The sequence below is a fragment of the Poecilia mexicana genome, unplaced genomic scaffold (genome assembly GCF_051168715.1).
Source record: "Poecilia mexicana isolate PSO_F unplaced genomic scaffold, ASM5116871v1 scaffold_23, whole genome shotgun sequence".
In the NCBI taxonomy this organism is placed as follows: domain Eukaryota; kingdom Metazoa; phylum Chordata; class Actinopteri; order Cyprinodontiformes; family Poeciliidae; genus Poecilia; species Poecilia mexicana.
This window is the reverse complement of record NW_028263392.1, coordinates 21,806,621-21,826,253: the sequence shown is the minus strand read 5'-3', so window position 1 is coordinate 21,826,253 and position 19,633 is coordinate 21,806,621. Positions and strand designations below refer to the sequence as shown.

General features: G+C 41.6%; 1 protein-coding gene and 1 long non-coding RNA gene across 2 annotated transcripts in view; both read right to left on the bottom strand.

Moving 5' to 3' along the window:
- LOC148152629 (uncharacterized) overlaps window positions 1–5,023 on the bottom strand; it is a 118,647-nt gene extending 113,624 nt beyond the window's left edge. Inside the window, exon 1 of the long non-coding RNA XR_015762224.1 lies at window positions 4,718–5,023. This is a non-coding gene — a long non-coding RNA (uncharacterized LOC148152629). The remainder of the gene's footprint in view (window positions 1–4,717) is intronic.
- A 10,504-nt stretch (window positions 5,024–15,527) lies between these two features.
- On the bottom strand, window positions 15,528–17,972 carry LOC148152628 (uncharacterized). The gene is made up of 4 exons (XM_088003567.1): window positions 17,162–17,972; window positions 16,851–17,058; window positions 15,938–16,069; window positions 15,528–15,875 (listed from the first exon to the last, which is right to left on the bottom strand). Exons 1-4 carry the CDS (start codon window positions 17,845–17,847, stop codon window positions 15,528–15,530), a joined length of 1,374 nt encoding a protein of 457 aa, XP_087859693.1. The 5' UTR covers window positions 17,848–17,972.
- Between the last annotated feature and the right edge of the window lie 1,661 nt (window positions 17,973–19,633).

Here is a 19,633-nt window from a genome sequence, read left to right as displayed (position 1 = left end):
AGTTTTTAAACAATTAAATAACTTCCTAACAATAATGAATCACTTTGACTGCTTCCAGTCTGGTTTCCATGGTTACCACAGCACGGAGATGGCCTAGTCAAAGTGTTCAATGATATCCATATGAATATAGACTGTGGGAGAACCACAGTGCTGGTTCTGTTGGACCTCAGTGCAGCTTTCAACACTGTTGTCCACGACATCTTACTGAATCGACTGGAGAGTCGGGTCGGACTCTCCGGTCCAGAGCTCAACTGGTTTGAATCTTACATAAAAAACAGGGATTACTTTGTTTCAATCGGAAACTTCTCATCAGAGAGGTCAAAGGTCACATGTGGGGTACCCCAAGGTTCAATCCTAGGACCCCTTCTATTCAATATTTATATGCTCCCACTGGCTCAGGTTATAACAGGAAATAGGATCAGCTACCATAACTATGCAGATGATACGCAGCTCTACATCACGATGTCACCAGGTGACCTTTGACCCCATCCAGTCACTGAATAGATGCTTAGAACAGATAAATGTGTAGATGTACCAAAACTTTCTCCAGCTGAACAGAAACAAACTGAAGTTATTATCTTTGGACCTAAAGAGGAGCGAACTAGAATCAATGCTCAGCTTCAGTTATTACAACTGAAAACCAGCGATCAGCCCGAAACCTGGGAGTAGTGATGACCTCTGACCTGAACCTTCAGAGCCACATAAAGACAGTCACAAAGTCGGCCTTCTATCACCTGAAGAACATCTCCAGGATTAGAGGACTGATGTCTCAGTGAGATCTAGAGAAACTCATCCATGCGTTTATCTTTAGCCTCATTGATTACTGCAACAGCGTCTTCACAGGTCTGACTAACAAATCAATCCTCCAGCTGCAGCTGATCCAGAAGCTGCTGCTGCTGTTCTCACTAAAACCAGGAAGATGGAGACATAACACCAGCTTTAAAGTCCCTACACTGGCTCCCTGTAGCTCAGAGGATAGACTTTAAAATACTGTTTATAAATCACTGAACGGTTTAGCACCACAATACATTAAAGATCTGTTATTGCTGTACCAACCGTCTAGACCCCTCAGATCTTCTGGTTCTGGTTCTGCTCTGCATCCCCAGAACCAGAACCAAATGAGGAGAAGCAGCATTCAGTTTCTATGCACCACAGATTTGGAACAAACTTCCAGAAAACTGTAAAACAGCTGAAACACTGAGAGCCTTTAAATCTCAACTTAAAACCCTGTTTAGAGTTGCTTATGGTTAAATTAGGATTAGAGTGTGGGTTTTGATGTCTTCAATGTATTTGATGTTTTTTTTTGTTTGTTTTGTTTTTATCTTTTCTTTTTATCTTTTTATTACTTTCTTTTTATTTCTCTTTCTCACTGTTTGCACCACATGCTGTTTTTATTTCAATTATGTAAAGCACTTTGAAATGCCTTGATGCTGAAATGTGCTATATAAATAAAATTTGATTTGATTTGATTTGATTTATGAGTTACCACTCCACACCAGTAGCAGCAACAGGTGCCGGTCCAGCGCAACTTATGACTGGCCGACAGCCACACCACTGTTCCTGTCCTGGAAAAAACATTGATGCCAACCCTTCCTACCATCTACTCCTGTGAGAACAACTTCAAGGGGTCATGAAATAAAACTCCCTCTGAGATTCAGAGACTGATAAGGTGCAAAAGGCATAGTAATCCTATCATGGCTGAGGCAGTCTACCCCTGTGATGTCCTGCATTGTTCTACATGGAATTTGATAAGACTGTGATATATAACTAATAAAATGTTGTGAGAAAGTTGCTCTGAAAACATCCAGGGTTTAAGTTTGAAAGGAACCTTTGTTGAAAGGATTTAGATTTCTGTGTTTGTTTCCTAGTCAGTTTAGTTCCTGTGTCGTTTAGTCTTGAGCCATCCCAGCGGTGTCCTGTTTCCTCGATTACCCTCTTGTGTATTCCCACCTGTGTCTGTTTCCCCTCGTCAGGTTCTTGTCAATTGTCGAAGGTCATGTCTTTTGTCTTATGTCAGTTGTCATCAGATGCTACCAGTGTTAGAGCTTTGCCGTTGCTCACCTGTGCTGCAATGGCATAGATTAAAAACCATTATTTCACCGTAACCTGGGTCCTGCTGCGTTCCATCCTCAGCTCTTCAAACCCCACATCATGACATTTGTTGAAAGAGATGTGACAGCTAAAGATGAAGTTAAATGGAGTAATTAATTGTGTATTAGAGAATGTATCATTTAAGAAACTGAGCTAACTTACAGATATTTGGGATCTTGCAATGGTTAACTTTATAAGAAGGGAGATGTGAGATTAGTTTCTATTGTATATCTGGAGTAACAGTAGTTTGGTTTCATGGCCACTGGGGGAGCACCAGGAAACTATACAGAGAAAAAGGAGTTTGAATAGGAAGCAGTTCATGTTATCTTATGCTGTAGCTAAATAAAGAAGCACGGTTACGATTACCTCTCATGTCTTCCCTCATATCATGACAGGTGGACTTGAGATTTATTTACAAAATAATGCTTTCAGGGAGCATTGTAAATCTATAATCTATATTTGAAACAGCAAACAAACCATTAATATTTAACCCCATGATTTCTGGTTCTCATCTCCCGAGTTTGTTCGGGTTGTTTTCATCACTTTCTCTTTGGGTTTCTAAAGCCAGAAATTATCTAAATGTTTGATTTAGGACATATTTTGTCTTTACAGAATTACACTATTAAAGATATAAACAAGGCCCAATGCAACCTTTTAGTGACTGTAATCTATAAAACAGAGCTGCCTGGTTGCTGCAGTGGAGATGAAGATGGTCCATCCAGGAAAGCAGAGCTGCATCAAACTAACGTGGAGCTGCAGAAAAAAGAAAAAGCAAAAATTGAATTGTTAATGCATGTCACCATGAGAAAAGCCTGCTGAGTTTTGCTTAAAAATTATTTTAAAAAAATTTAAATCAAACATTTTCGACTCATGAAGTTAACTTTCTTTTTTGCAAAACAAACTTATTTGTGCATGTCAGAAATCTTTTCTTGCTATTCCAAGTTTTTGTTTGTGACTTAAAGTTTTACTTGTGATTCTCACATGATGTTGTGGGCGGGGCCTAAAATCACAACAAAAGATTCCTGATGCGTGCAAATAAAAGTTTGTGTTTGGTAAAAATGAGTTATTTAATTTAAAAAAAAAAGTCTTTTAAACAACTTTTTTAAAAAAGAATCATTACAATTCCAAAAGTTTTGATTACAATTTTATTTTACTTAACTGAGGTTAGTTTATTTTTTCCCATTGAATAATTGGGGGAAAAATTTAACTACAAACTCTCCGAACCAGACCCTAAACTTAAAGTCTGGGTTGAGTTTTTTCCCCTTCATTAATGACATACATTTTATCTATCATGGTAATTCAGGGCGAGTTATTTGTAATTCTAAATGAATATCCTTGTTGGACTTTTATTTAAGTGCTATTCTCCTTCAAGGTACATTTACCTAATGCCAGAATAAATGCAATGTACATTATGCAGCAAAGGAAATTAGAAGATCGGACATATATTCATTATGGAGATGATAAGTTTTGGACGGGCGATGTGCCTCGTACACAGGGAAGAAGCTTTCAGTTATCTAGCTCTGCTAGCAAAGCCGTTAGCTAGCAGCTAGCTAATAGCACAACAACAACAGCCTAATGTCTGTATGATAGAAACACTGAATGATAGATGAGAACAGTTTCTCCTCACCTGGCTGTCTCCTCCCCTCAGTAGTTCTTCAGAGAAAGGCAGACAGAGGCCTGTCAGTGTCTGTTGTATCTCATTACCTCTCTGCTTAAACCTCTGAAGCAGAAACGAGACTTCAACGTTTTCCGTCATCTGACAAGCAGCAGGTCTGCTCCACTTTATTCACCAGAAACATTTTAATTCACCAAAAACTGATCTGTAATCTGGATCGTTCGCTACGTTCAGCTCCAGTTAGCCGCCTTATCTCACTGCGGAGAGGCAACTGGGTCACGGGCAAAAGGTCAAAGGTAACAAGGTGACTGCAGGGCTTATTATGTTGTACAAAAAAAAAAAAAAGAAATAATTCAGAAGAGGGCTTAGGAAATAATAATAGCAATAAATAAATAAATAAATAAATAATTTGACCAAAAGGGCACTTGGGGGCAAGGAGCAAAAAGGGCAGGTGCTCAAGCCCCCCCAGACCCCCCTCTCTGCACGTGCCTGTCTGAGAACAAATACAAACAATATAATTCCTCATGTACACTCGCTGTTAAATGTTTATCTTAATGTTTACATATACAACTGCATTTACCCATCAAGCTGCAGTATAGTGTAGGATTTATGATATTGATATTAAATCAATATTTAAAATAAAGGGCTGTTCATCAGAAAACCTAAGGATAAAACTCAGGGAGGATCAGGTTTATTTAACACATCAGAGACAAATAAATCGAACAAAAGGTGATTTATAGTGTAGTTGGAAAAATTATTTATAATTCATACAGAATAAACTTCCATCAAATAGCTGGTTCAATCTTCCATCAACTACAAATATTTCCAAATAAGTTGATTAAATTCCTTAAAAAGTGTCTATATGCTAATAAAGATCCCACACAAGTAACAATAGTCCAGTTCAATTTAACCAGTTACCAATCCAAGAATCAACAGACTGAATCAGTCATTAGCAGGTTTAGTTCAGTGTTTCACCTGCCTTACATGTTAAGTGTTTCCCTTCTGCCTCACCTGGATTGAATCTGTGGATGATTAACAACCTTCTGCACTTCTTGATGGCTGCAGACGGTCATGTAATCATCCAACTCAGCTGTTCTGGTACAGAGGCTCATTTAAGCACATCCCTAAGCATATCATAATAAAAAGTTAAAAACAAGTGATTACTATCACAACAATTTAAAGCCCACCTGGACCAGCCAGCCTTACACTTTCTTGTCCACCACATGCTCTCCCAGACCAAACAATAGGCCCCGCCCTATTTTAAAAATTAAAATCCCACAAAATCTCACAGGATTTCATACTTAGGCCTGGAGTGGTGGGTAGGATGAAAATAATACAAAAGGAAACATGAGTTCAATTATTAAAAATATCCGTTTTGCCCCAAAATAACCAGGATTAATATAGGAACAAAACAATACCCTTATTTTTCAATAATCACATTTAAGATCAAAGTAATATTGAAAGACTTACCATAAAACTGCTCAGCGGAGAATTCAATTCAGAAGCTGGTTGCAAACAAGCCAGCAGCAAAGTGGCTGTTTGGTTGGGACAAACCACTAGTGTGTGCGGTGGGGTGGGGGTGGGGGGTGTTAGAGATTTTTGGGTATTATCATTTTGTTATTACTTTAGTTTACATTCAGTCTATAGATCGTTGTGATTTTCTGTTTAAAGTGTTCTCTTCCTTATGTGTGTATGAACTGGCCTGGAGGTCAGGACTGTCTGTTCATCTTCATGTGAAACAGTTAACTCTGTGCTTCTCAGACCTTAAATTTTTACCAACCAGAATACCTCCTAACTAACTGTGTGTAGTCGTATTTTGTCTTGTTAACAGTTTGACCGAGATTTGAACTGGGCTCAGACCGTAGATCAGATATCACACCTGGAACTGGGTTGCTAGTTGTTTGGGTTAGAAGTTTTACGACCTCTGTTGTTTTTCCTGACTGCCCCCTTGTATGAGGGGCCGTTTAGGACAAAATTTACGTTTTGTCTCTCACACACTACCAAAAAGTCTCGCATACTCCAAAAAAGTTGCCTCGCATACTCAAAAAAATTACGTTTCGTCTCACACACTACCAGAAACTCTCGCACACTCCAAAAAAATAGCCACGCACACTAAAAAAAATACTAAAATGTCACACACACACAAACGTTAACTTTCTCGCACACATACACTGCTACCAGCTCGCACACACACACACAGACGTTTATCTCTCACATACACAAGACTAAAGTTGAACACACACACACAGTACTAAGACTCGTTTTTTGAATGTGTGAGAGCGAAACTCTTTTTGAATGTGTGAGAGTTGTCACGGAAGAGGCGGGGCATAATTTTTGGATCAAACTGCGCATGCGTAGATCCTAAACCTTAAGTTTCGATTGTTGACTCACTGTATGTTCTATTACTTAGTATATTTGTGCTATATATATTTTAAATATATATAGAACGTTTAATTTTCTTGTAGATTAAATGTGCTATAGAAATAAATGAATTTGATTGATTGATTAAAAATAGCAAAATTGCTGTAGTACAATCTGTCCACTGGGTGGCAGCATTACAGGAATTATTAAGAGGTCTTGTGAGAAATTCTGTTCCCCCGTGAAAATCTGTCCCCCCTGTGACGGGAGCGCGCATTGCAGCCAGAGACGTGGATCCGGTGAATATGACCATTTTCACGGCGCTTCTGATCGATTTCTCGGTAAAAACTACTCATATGATCATGTCAATGTGTAACTTTCAGTTTAATCGGCAGCTATCAAAATAAAAATACATACATAAATAAACGAGGTCCGGTGTGGAGGTCTTTTTTCGCTGTTTTGTGTTATTTTGAAAGCGAAGAAAATCGATCTTTTTTCAGCTTTTGTCTCGTAAGCCTGACAAATAAAAGTCAGTCAACAAACACAGGTTCCCAACACATAGTGTGCATTTATAATTTTTCATTTCTGATGAAGGAGGAAGGAGATTAATATACCTGCAAGATCTTTTACTTTGTTTTCAAAATATTTGCACTATGTTTGACATTTGTCCTTAACATAGTTTAATATAAGGTAGCTATTGAAAGATAGTTTCAATATATTTATATATATTTAAAAACACAAATATACTAAGTAATACAACATACAGTGAGTCAAAAATGGAAAATTATAGTTTAGGATCTACGCATGCGCAGTTTGATCCAAAAATTATGCCCCGCCTCTTCCGTGACAACTCTCACACATTCAAAAAACGAGTCTTAGTACTGTGTGTGTGTGTTCAACTTTAGTCTTGTGTATGTGAGAGATAAACGTCTGTGTGTGTGTGCGAGCTGTTAGTAGTGTATGTGAGCGAGAAAGTTAACGTTTGTGTGTATGTGCGCGAGCTGGTAGTGTATGTGAGCGAGAAAGTTAATGTTTGTAAATGTGCGAGCTGTTAGTACAGTGTATGTGAGCGAGCTGATAGTGTGTGTGCGAGAAAGTTAACGTTTGTGTGTGCGTGGCTACTTTTTTGGAGTATGCGAGAGTTTTTGGTAGTGTGTGAGAGACAAAACGTAATTTTTTTGAGTGTGCGAGAGTTTTTGGTAGTGTGTGAGAGACAAAACGTAAATTTTGTCCTAAACGGCCCCTCATACCCTTGGCTGTTTTTCTTTGACAATAAAACAGGGGCTTACGCGTAAGGAGAGCAGAATGCTCTGTGAACGGCTTGGAGGAGCTGCTACCAGAGACTTCTCCTTTTGCAAAAGCTTTGTCATAAAATTCATATACGTTGTCTGTGGTTCTTTTATGTAGGTACAAGAAAAATACCCATCGGGGGGGTGGACTGTACAACTCCTAGTAGAGACTTGTAGATAGTTTTGTGTCAACACATTATGCACAGTCAGTAATATTTACAGACAAGTAAGAAAATGTACAGAAAGGAATCACAACCCACTGTTCTCAACATGTAATGCTTCATTTGAAACATGATTAAGGTAAGGTAAAGGTAAAAATCTTTATTAATCCCATAGGGAAATTAAGATTGTCTGTTGCTCACACATTAATTCACACCCACACACATTAAAAGTGTGTTGGGGGGGCAGTGCAGTAAAAGAACTTAAATACAATAAATACATTAAAATGCTAATTACTCCGTCTCCCTCCCTTATCCCTCCCAGAAATCACAGCATTGTGAAGCCTGATGGCCGGTGGGACAAAGGAGTTTTTAATCCTCTCAGTTGAACATCCCAGTGTCACTGGGGGAGCTGCTCTGGTTGGAGAGGACAGTATGGAGGGGATGTCTTGTGTTCTCCAGGACTAAACTGAGTTTAGACAGTGTCCTCTGTCCCACCACTGTCTCCACAGACTCCAGGCTCACACCGACCACAGAGCCAGCTCTGCAGATGAGGCGATTCAATCTCTGTATGTCCCTCTTCTTTGCACTGCCCCCCAACAAATAATTGTATTAAATATAACAGTAGACACAATGGACTTATAAAACATGTACAGGAGCTTAGAGCACACATTGAAGGAGGCCAGTCTCCTCAAGAAGTACATTCTACTCTGTGCTTTCTTGTACACATTGTCTATATTGGAAAACCAGTTCAACTTATTGTCCAGTTGTAGGCCCAAGTATTTATATGTTCTGACCACCTCTACCTCAATGCCATCAATAATGGTAGGCTGAGGCAAGAGGGGCACCCTACGAAAATCAAGGACCATCTCTTGTTTTAGAGATGTTCAGTTGGAGTTTATTCCTGTGGCCCCATGCTCCGAAGTCCTTCACCAGGCTCCTGTACTCCCCCTCTCTACCCTCCTTTATACACCCCACAATAGCAGTATCATCCAAAAAATTTTGCATGTGGCATGTAGCTGAGTTGTATTTAAAGTCAGAGGTGTAGAGGGTGAAGAGGAGGAGCGAAAGAACCGTGCCCTTCTTGACGAACTGTGGTGTGTTGGTCAAGTAATCCATTATCCAGCGCACCAAATGGGGGTCCACAGCCATGCTGTTCAATTTCTCCTGTAGTAGATGGGGCTGGATGGTATTCAAGGCGCTGGAGAAGTCAAAAAAGAGCATCCTCAGGAAACAGCTCCCTCCATCCAAGTAGGAGAGGGAACGATGAAGCAAATAAAGTACACCATCCTCAACACCCACCCTCTCTCGGTAGGTGAACTGAAGAGGGTCCTTAACGCTCTGCACCTGGGGTTGCATCATGTTCAAGACCAGCCGCTCCAATGTTTTCATGACGTAAGACGTCAGAGCAACTGGCCTATAATCATTTGGCTCGCTTGGGCGACCCTTTTTTGGAACAGGAACTATGCAAGATGTTTTCCATAGTGTGGGGACCACACCCAGTCGCAGACTCAGGTTAAAGACATGCTGTAGAGGTTCTCCTAACTCCACAGAACAGGCCTTTAGAACCCTCGGACACACCCGATCTGGTCCTGCAGCCTTACTAGGATGGAGTCGTCTTAGCTCAGTCCGTACCTGGTCAGCGGTAAAAGGAGGATGAGTGGTGAGAGCAAATAGTGAAGGTGAGCAGGAAGTAACGGCAGAAGGGGGTCATGTCGATGCAAAAGTTCAAATAGTCTGTCATACACTCCACAGCCCCCTCAATATCCTCCCCATGAGACCCCACTACAACACTCCAGTCAGTGATCCAAGACAGTCTTTAAGAGCGTCCTCTGCCTCATCGGACCACTTCCTGACTTGCACCATTTTGGCTTTTTGTTTTTTCACTAGCGGGGTATATGTAGGTTGCAGATGTACAAGGTTATGGTCCGATTTACCAAGAGGAGGAAGAGTAGTAGCTGAGTAGGCATCCTTGGTGTTTACATACAACAGATCAATTGTTCTATTTCTCCTTGTAGGACAGTCTATAACCTGGTAAAAAGTAGTGAGGGTACTGTCTAAACTGACATGATTAAAATCACCAGAGATGATGATAAAAGCCTCTGGATACTGGGTTTGCAGTGTTAAGGTAACATTATGTAACCAGGATAATTCTTCCATATTAGATTCAGTTTTATTTTATTTTCCATTTTGTTAAATTTAGTTATTTATTTTATTTAAAGATTTAATTAAAAAATCCTCCTTTCCTTAATTTATTTAATACAAACCGCGCGAGTACAACATTGTTCTCGCGCGGTTTTAGTCATGTGACAGCTGCACGTCAGCGTCCTAAATTGACAGCTACCGCTTATATGGCTGCTAATCGGCACCCCAGGTAGGGGGCGCTGTTGGACTCTGATGTGCAGGTAGGGGGCGCTGTTGGACTCTGATGTGCAGGTAGGAGGCGCTGTTGGACTCTGATGTGCAGGTAGGAGGCGCTGTTGGACTCTGATGTGCAGGTAGGAGGCGCTGTTGGACTCTGATGTGCAGGTAGGCTTCTGGTCTGTTCCAAAGCGGTTTTCAAATGTCTATTGCACATCCTTCAATCGTGTGCCTCTGTTAACTTGCAGACGTGGGATCATTCGACCAAACGTTGAAACGATCACGGTTGGTCAAGAGGGAACTGGTGAGTGTTTTGTTCGGGAGCTAGCATGCTAGCACTAGCCTCCCCAGCCTGCTGAGTGGTTTTACACCGAAATAAAGCACATTCAAATTGAAATACTTACCGGTATAAAACAAAAAAACAAAGAAATTGAATTTGCATAAGTTGCATTTAATTATTATGTAAACTTATGTAATTATAAGAAAACACATGTATGTAAATTGATTATTTAGGCCTGTTTACACAGGCCAGGTGTGTGTTACAGATACCCGCTCAAGGAGTGGCCGCAGGGTCAAGGATGAACCAAGGATTGTCTGGCATCCTGCTGACCAGACTGGCGAGCTGACCGTTTAGCGGATTAGGAAATGCAACACCTTCTATCATCTGAGGAAACTCTTCTGAATTGGTTGGAGATTCAGCCCAACAATCTTCACTGATGGAACTGGATTATTATTTTTTTCTTTTCATCAACAAAGACTTGTTGACTTCCTTGGTTTAAGGAACCCTTCTGGACTTTAAATTGTGGACTAACTTGTATATATTGTAAATATTAATACAATTCACCAATTTTGCACCATCTAGTTGTGTCTATGTTTTACAAATTTGCCACCTCCTCCAGCAAACGAACCTAGTTTTAAGAATCACCTGGATTATTTTTTAATAATCCTACCGTGTTTCCCCGAAAGTAAGACAGTGTCTTACTTTCTTTTTATCCCCAAAAGTCCCACTATGTCTTACTTTCGGGGTATGTCTTATATTGGAAAAAAATTGTCGAATTTTTTGTTTTAACCATAAAATTAACGGCAGTGACAAGTGCAGGGGACGGCGCGGTGACGTATGGAGAGGGGGACGGCGCGGACGTGGGCAGGAGGCGGCGCGCAGCTAGATGAGAGGTGTTTCCCCGAAAAGTAAGACATATGTCTTACTTTCGGGGTACGGCTTATATTAGCCGACCCCCCTGAAACCCCCGATACGTCTTACAATCGGGGGTGTCTTACTATCGGGGAAACATGGTAATAGTCCTAGAATGTAATTTAGGTTACAAATAGAATCACACGCTGTCTGCGCTTGCTCTTGGCGGAACATAGACACACACAGCTATGATGTGTGAAAACTCAGGTGATGGGGTCTGATGCTAACTGCTAGTAGCTCCAAGTTAGCACTGCATAATACAGTCTTTACAGTCAAGTGGTTTGGATGGCACCATTTTTTGTTTGCGTACAGAATTAGGCCTCCGCCCTTACTTTTCCCACTGGCGTTAAGATCCCGGTCCGCTCTCACAGTGGTGAAACCAGGCAGATCCACATTAGCATCCTGCACATGGCTAGTTAGCCACGACTCCGAGAAGATAAGCAGACTGCTGTCTGTAGCACTGTTGGCTCCCAACCAGCGCTGTCAGTTCGTCCATCTTATTAGTTAGGGCATTCACATTTCCCATCACAACTGAGGGAATTGGTGGCCACCAAGTCATAAAATGTTCTGATCCAGAGCTCAAGGATGTGGGGAGGGAAGAAGGGATGAGAGGAGGTAAAGAGGGGAAGGTTGGGAGGAGCAGCTGAGTGGGGGGAGGTTTGGGAGGGAGTAGGGGGAGATGAGGAGGTATGCAACAGATTGCACACGATGGTGAATCAACGTTAGAAGACTATATGAACACCCTTCTGTCAAATTTTAATCGGATGATTGATTGATGGCCTTAATTAATTGATATTAATTGATATCAAACCCCCTCCCCCCATGGGAACTATGTGACCTCTTGATCTCACCCCTCCCCCTCCTATGGAAACTAGGCGACCTCTTGACCTCCCCCTCCCCCAGACATATGTCACATATATCATATGATGGGAAACTATGTGACCTTGTGACCACCCCCCCCCCCCGACCTCCGGACGGCGGGAGAAACTGAGACTTTTTTAATAAAAAGAGAAGCGCCTAAAATGTTCAGTTGAAAGGTTGAGTCACGAGCTCCCATCAGGCAAAAGGCATCGCTGGCTCGTGTTAGTTTAATTCTCAAATCCACAGAATTAAGCAGCGCCCTCTCACAGAAAAATAAATCAGCATGAAGCGCCCCCAACAGGTGAAGTTCTCCGGATTCGGCGGTGAAAGCGGCCCTTTTATTTAATCCTGCGTTCGGACCATTGTTTATAATGATAGAATCCATGGCACCCGCTGTGTCTCTGTAAAAAAGACCTGCGGTAAATTGACTCTTCAACGTATCTCCAGAAAAGTTGAGTAGAGTTTCAATCATTGCCCTGTAAGGATGTGTGGAGCTTGATTGAGATATCAATCGATCTCCCAGTGTGATGTCACATTGAGAAAATATTGTGTTAAGTGGATAATTAATTAACCCCACAGCCTCGTCATTAGCCAGGTTACTACCATCTGCGTTGGTGATCTTGATGCGTAGATGAAGCAGAGTGTCATTTAAGTCCAGATATTTCTCACCTCCAGGGATCACAAACTCAATAGGCCCATTTCTAGTAAGAGCCGACACCGGTAAAATTTCAGTGTAAACCTTATCCTCTATAGATAGCTGGGTCATAGGGGCTGAAAACAAATCCAACTCTGCTAGGGTGCATTTGGACGATTTGTGGTGCAAAAAAGCCATGTTTTTCACTGAATTAGCGTTTAGTGAAATATATCCTTGCTAGGAGCAGACTTCCTCCCCTTAGCCTTGCTTCTCCCGTTTGATTTCTTTAGCTTATGTGCTCTACGTATTTGTGAGTTCCGCACCCGCTCCCCCGGTGGCCGCTTCCTTGCCCTTCTTGATAGAACCATAATTCCTGATCCTTCTTGGTTGGAACCAGATATTTTATTCATTGCTCTACCAATGACATCTGTGGCGATGTTGGTGGCTGCTTTTTTTAAGTGAGGTTTAGCCAGGGCAAAACCTGATTTAACTAGAGGCGAGACAAACCGGAATAATCTTGAAAATATCGATCCGATTCCTCGACCATACATGGTGGGAGATCCATAAAAACCTGGTAAGGCTCCGCCTACTTGGTTATGATAATAATGGATGAACCGGTGAGGATCATCCCTCGGATTTATCTGAGTCATGTTACCTCAGATTTATACAGTTCTGCCGAGGTTAAAATTAGTCTCTTTCACACTGCTGCGATGGGCTCATATGAATGATACCCTCATCATCAACCAATTTTATACAAATATTTCTGTCCAGATTTCATTCAGCTATCATCTCAGGTTTCGTTGTGACCTCACAAGTCGAAAATGCAATTTCACAATTGTCTTTCCGTAGGTAAATTTTATTGGAACGTTCTGGTCTGATTTCAGTTCGATTTGAATAGATTCGATATGTTTCCGTGCCACAGGAAGATAGTCGGGAGGATTAAAGGTTTGAGTGATTATGTCTCCGAATTTACCTTCGACTTCAACCGTACGTAGCAGGGGGGCATAAGCATCTCCTACTATCTGCTGCTCGACCACGTCGCTGTAACAATAAAGATGGTAGAATCCAGCTTTCCTATCCATCGGGTAAGGAAAGGGGTCATGTTTAATACAAGTAATCCATTCTCCTGGCTCCGCGCCAAAAACATAAGCGACAGGTGCGTGAAAACGTAACTGATATCGATCGTCATCTGCCAAAAAGAATAATCTGTTTTCAACAGCGGTCGTGTAAAAAAACATATTCTTCGTTCTAAGATGAGACTCGACCTCTGTTTTTAGCTGCTTTATTGTCTCATAGTATCCAGACACGATATTCTCCCGATTAATGTTTACACCTCCCCTCTTCCTCCATTCAAAGAACGCGGATTCTTTTGGAACATTATGCCAAGTGTGCGGGTAAGAAATCTCCGTTAAAGCTACTTGCCACGATCCTTCTAAATTAATGTGCTGCGCTAGATTCACGCGGAAACTTGAAATGGTATTATCCTTAAAAACGTCAAGACTGGCGTTTGATGGTAAAGTAATGTAGAACCCTTCATCCTCTACCGAGTGCTCCATGGTACTGTTTTGTGTAAGATGTATTGCCGGCTCCCATTATATATCTTGAAGGTCATCCTCTCTAACCCAGCTGTTAAATTTCTCAGGCCAATTTTTCCACTGCACAAAGACCTGTTTAACCCCTCTAACGGTGCGACGATCTAATATTTTTTCCACTTGGTACATTTTATCTTTACACAATTTCACTTTCTGAAGCTCCTCTTCATAAAAAGAGCCCTGTATAGGTTCATCATCCAAGTCTGAGTCTGTATACAGGAGGAGATCGAAGTATGGTTTCAACCACAGTAAACACTTCATCCGTAAAACTCTGTTCATATTTTTTATCAAAAACGCCGCGTAGTTTAGATATTCGAACAAGATCCCCGGGCTTAAGCTTAGGTTTAGAATTCTTGCGATGTTTGCTTGAGGATGTACCGTACAGGTTCTGAAAGATTTGAAGGGCATTTTTTGAATTCACTTCCATAGGACTAGTTTTGATACTTGTATGATACCCATAGTTGTAGCTTTTCACCAAGTCTTGCACAACATCGATGTAACGGCGGGTGTTATTAGCGGTGAAATATCGCCACATTCTCGTTTTTACTGTATAGTTAAATCTCTCGATGACGGATGCTTTCGATTCGCTCGCGGTGGAAAAATGCTCAATGCCGTGCTTCTTCATTAAAATGCTTTAAATTTTTTGTTAAAAAATTCTTTACCTGCATCCGTTTGCAATTTTTTAGGAATCTGACTGTCTTTGAAAATTGATTCAAAGGCTTTTACTACCTGGTCAGCAGTCTTCCTCTTTAAAACTTGTACATACGCTCTTTTAGAAAATATGTCAATGACTGTCAATAAGTAATTATAACCGTCATTTTCCTTGACCAGAGCTTGCATATCACAAAGATCTGCTTGAAACTGTTTTAAAGGCCCCGTGACAAAAACTCTGTTTCTCGGAAAATGTATGCGTGCAGGTTTATGCAGAGTATAGGTGTCTTGTTCTGATAAAAAATCTTGTACGTTTTCCATCTTAACCTTCTTTCCCGTTTCATCCTGCAGAGCTCTTTTCAGCCTTGTTATTCCTCCTAAACTACCGGGGTGTGATGGAGTGTAGTAAACCTTCTTCATTAACCTTCTCTCAGCCATCCTTCAGTCACCTGCTTTGGTGATCGGTTGTAAAATAATGAGAAAACAAAATTGCGGTACAAATGTTTTATTTCTCCTCCAATAGTAAGAAAATCACAATCATTACAATTAAATGTTAACCAATAATATGTATATAAACAATATATTTAACGCTAGCTAATCACACTAATAATAAAGTAACTAAAACTTTTTTTTTAAATTATTTTTATTGGCATGAAATCAATCGGTAAAGGGTAATGATTAAAATACTTAAACATGCTAAATAAGATGATACAAGTGAAGAGAGATTACTTTTCATTCATAGTGTAACACTCTGAAACAGAACGGAGTTGAATGAGGTTTTCATCACTGTTCATGTCCTGATACATGTCAGTAATTGCGGTCTGGATTCCGTATGTCGATTTCAGTTCGTGTAAAACCGTTTCTGCAATCATCTTCACTTTTGCATCCTCAGCCTGTATGCGGCGCTGCTTCAGGAGATTCTGGATAGCAGGTATGAATCGTGGAGTCAGGAGCCGTTGTGTGATGTGACGAAAGTTGAGCTGGTAATAATCTTCCTCCGGTATTTCCAGGCATTGATGCTGCCTCTGGCTCGGGTGATCCGTTATGCAGCCGTAGCAGGTTTCCTTGACATACTTGACACAGATTAGACTGAATAGATGCAGTAAGGCTGTTTTTACGGAAGCGATGAGGGTACTTGGTATCCATCCATCAATTTCATCTTCTTGCAGGGAGTAGCTAGAAGCGGGATCTCCGGAGTCCTCTGCCGTCGGAGGTTGGGAGTAGGTAGGAGCAGGATCTCCAGAGTCCTCTGCAGCTGGTGCTGCTGCTGTAGGGATACTGTTGAGAAAATAAATTTAAAATAAGCTAGTTTTAAAACTTAACATGTCTTGATTCAAATGGCCTAATTCTGGTTTTGAAATTACTAATGTATTCTGGCTTTTTGACCTTTATGTTACCTGTAGTTCCAGCAGATGGTTTGCTAGGATCGTTTGAACTGCCTTTTGTCTGTGGGAAAACAATACAGTGGAAGTTGTAGCTTTTCACACTCATCTGTGAAAGGCTGTAAACACGGCAGGGGTTTTAGGCTTCAGATAGAGGGTCAGAGATAGCTCCTGGTTGGAGGAGCAAAGGTACGCCTTATTTGAATAAATTAAATACAAGAGGATAAAACTTTCTACACAGAAGTAACACATTAGATTTGCCCTTGCAATTCTCCAAAGATGTCTTTCCACGTCTTTGCTTTTCTTTCTTTCTTTCTTTCCATTTATGTCAGGTAAATGAATGTATGTTTCCGTTGTTCTGCAGTTTCTGGTGTAAGTTTGTGCATTGTCTTACTTCTAAGTTTATGCATTGTCTTATATTGGATTAAACTCTGTAATTCTGTGATGTCAACACGCATTGTTGTTTTCCTTGTGGCTACACGTGGCCCGCCGAGAGGACCTGGGATCCAGAGGAAGAGAGAGAGCCAACTTTTTTCCAAAGTTAACCAATTTAGAAATTTCTTCCTTAACAATACCCTCTTCAGCTAGGGTACTTGGTATCAGAAAACTTGAAGGAGAGAGTGCTGGAGACGATTCCGATGAGGAGTAGTGTAAGAGAGGCTGGACAGGAAATGTCAGAGTTTTTTTCACTGACAAAATATCAAGCCAACAGCGAGATTTTCGAAACAGTTCGGAAATTCGAGCCCCAACTTCCTCCATTTTCTCAGACCATGCATCAAATGGGAGAGCCAGCATGGTTCTGAATACACCACAATCTAGATTAAATGCCTCCAACACAAACAGGTCTGGGGAATTCACGCTGTCTCCCTTCCGTCTGCTTGCCCGTTAGGACCAACGGCCAGACTCAGTAGTTTTCGATTCCCACACTGCACTGAAGAGAAATTCTCCCTTTCCAATTTCAGTATCGGTCGGGAAACACCGCTTTCTGGTTTTCTTTTGCAGATCGAGGGTCGAGCTCATTCTCTCTTGTATTTTGCTTCAACGCCGTTTCAATGTTTTCATTGGCACGAGGAATTGCGAGCCTTAGCACCGCCCAGTCATTATAGGTGAGGCTGCATGTATTCGTTATTGGTGCAAGCTCCTCATCCTTGTCCAGCTGGTACAGGTAAAGTTCTCCGGACTCATAACGGAAAACATAACCCCATGAGCCCCAAAGGCCGTGAGGTTTTAAACACCAGTCTTCCTTGAAGGATTGGAGCCCCGGCATCTGCACACGAGTCAGATAAAATGTCGATCTTTTGGGGGCACCCGCTCCGAGAGTTGAGTTGTCGTAGATGGAAATTGGTGTCTCGCATAGAAGAGAAGTCCCGCTTGTCAATATTTCTCTTTTATCCACAGTTTCTGAGGTAGTTGGATCAGGCGACGAAGGTGAGTATGCCGGTGTGTCCATCACCAGACCCAAATCCGGTCTCACTGCTATCGGGATCTCATATACAGTTGTAGGTTCTTCTTCATCAAGCAGATGTTTATTTGTTAACGGGGTTGACGCCATCATCTTAGCAAACGTCCTCGGGCTAGGTAACTCCGAATCCGTATCAGATGTTGCAGAGGAGACAGGTTCTTTATTCTCAGCAGCAGGATGAACTCGTTTAGCTCCATACATTTTAAAGTTCTTGAACAATTCTCAGTAGTAGACTGCCTGATTTTCTCAACAGTATTTATAACAGAAACCTTAGAAAAGACCAAACCCCCTGTCTCAGATTCTATTGGGTAATTCTATGAGCTTTGGAGGAGATAATGATGAACAAATGGAGGTCCGGGGGGGGGGGGTGGTCACAAGGTCACATAGTTTCCCATCATATGATATATGTGACATATGTCTGGGGGAGGGGGAGGTCAAGAGGTCACATAGTTCCCATGGGGGGAGGTCAAGAGGTCACATAGTTCCCATCGGGGGAGGTCAAGAGGTCACATAGTTCCCATGGGGGGAGGTCAAGAGGTCACATAGTTCCCATGGGGGGAGGGGGTTTGATATCAATTAATATCAATTAATTAAGGCCATCAATCAATCATCCGATTAAAATTTGACAGAAGGGTGTTCATATCAACGGCGTAGGTTCGGTCTAAGTTTTGGTGGGGACCTTGACACCCCCCCCCCCCGGCAGCACAGTGAAATGCCCAAGAGCACCGGACATTTTTGAGAAGGGGGGGGAAACCACATTGGCTTAATAACCCCTCCCCCCAACCATAACCATATCATACATCTTGTGTATACAACCAGATACAGTCATACTCAGCAGATCAGTTCAAGAACACTTTACTTTTTCCTTTCCTACCTCACATTCAGTGCTGACCTTACTAAACACCGGACTTTACAACAAATGCGTTGCGTGATAGATATCTAACTTATGGGTCCACTCACTGTACTTACAGCCGACGTAGCGAAATAACTTCTGTCTGTCCTTTTCTTTTTTGGTGGCGACATGGTCTCGGAGACTCAGAAGGAGACGCGTGTACCCAGCTAGCCGCCGCCTTTTGCAGCTAATCAAAGAACGTCCGACGATTCAACTGACTCCCCCCCCACCCCGACAGCACCGTTCCGACACGGTCTCGGAGGCTCATAATAAATGTCAAACTAAGAAGCTTCCGTTCCGCGCACCGCCTGTTGCTGCTAATCAAAGATCGTAGATCCACGTTCTTTGAGCCAATATGGCAAAAATTGGTCGGGACTTTTTCATATCCCGTGAATATTGGTCGGGACATGTCCCTACCGTCCCTACCCAAACCTACGCCCATGGTTCATATAGTCTTCTAACGTTGAATTATAGTCAGAATGGTTGATTTTTGGTTGAGGTCGACAACTGACGGTTGATCAACCATCAAACAACCATCCACCTCCAGCCAAGTAACCAATGTTGATACTGTGTCATTGAATCAATGTTGTTTTGTGGTTGAAATCTAATGAATGAAATGCTAATCTGATCAACGTCTGATCAATGTCAGCTGTTTTGCTGCACCCCTTCCCCTCCTCTCCTCTTCATCAGAGCTCTGGGCCAGAGCATTTTATTACTGAGCGGGGGTTATCACATTTAAATTAACCACTGTAGAGGATAGTGGGTGCTGATTCCTTTCTGTACATTTTCTTACTTGTTCATAACAATTCTTACTGTGTGTGATATATTGACACAAAAACATCCACAGACATCTATAACTTACTACAAGGAGTGGAGCGGTCCACCCCCACGTTTACATGAGTGGGATGTCCCAAACACACAGCTGCTTCACTGTTGGCAAAAGATGTTAATTCAATGTTGAATTGCCATCATGTGCAATCTGGGTACAGAACGGAATCACAACTCAGTGTTGTCAACACATAGTGCTTAAGTTAAAACGTGATTCACCCTCACCTAAAATTAAAGTTGTTTCACCTGGAGCCCAAAGAGGAGGGG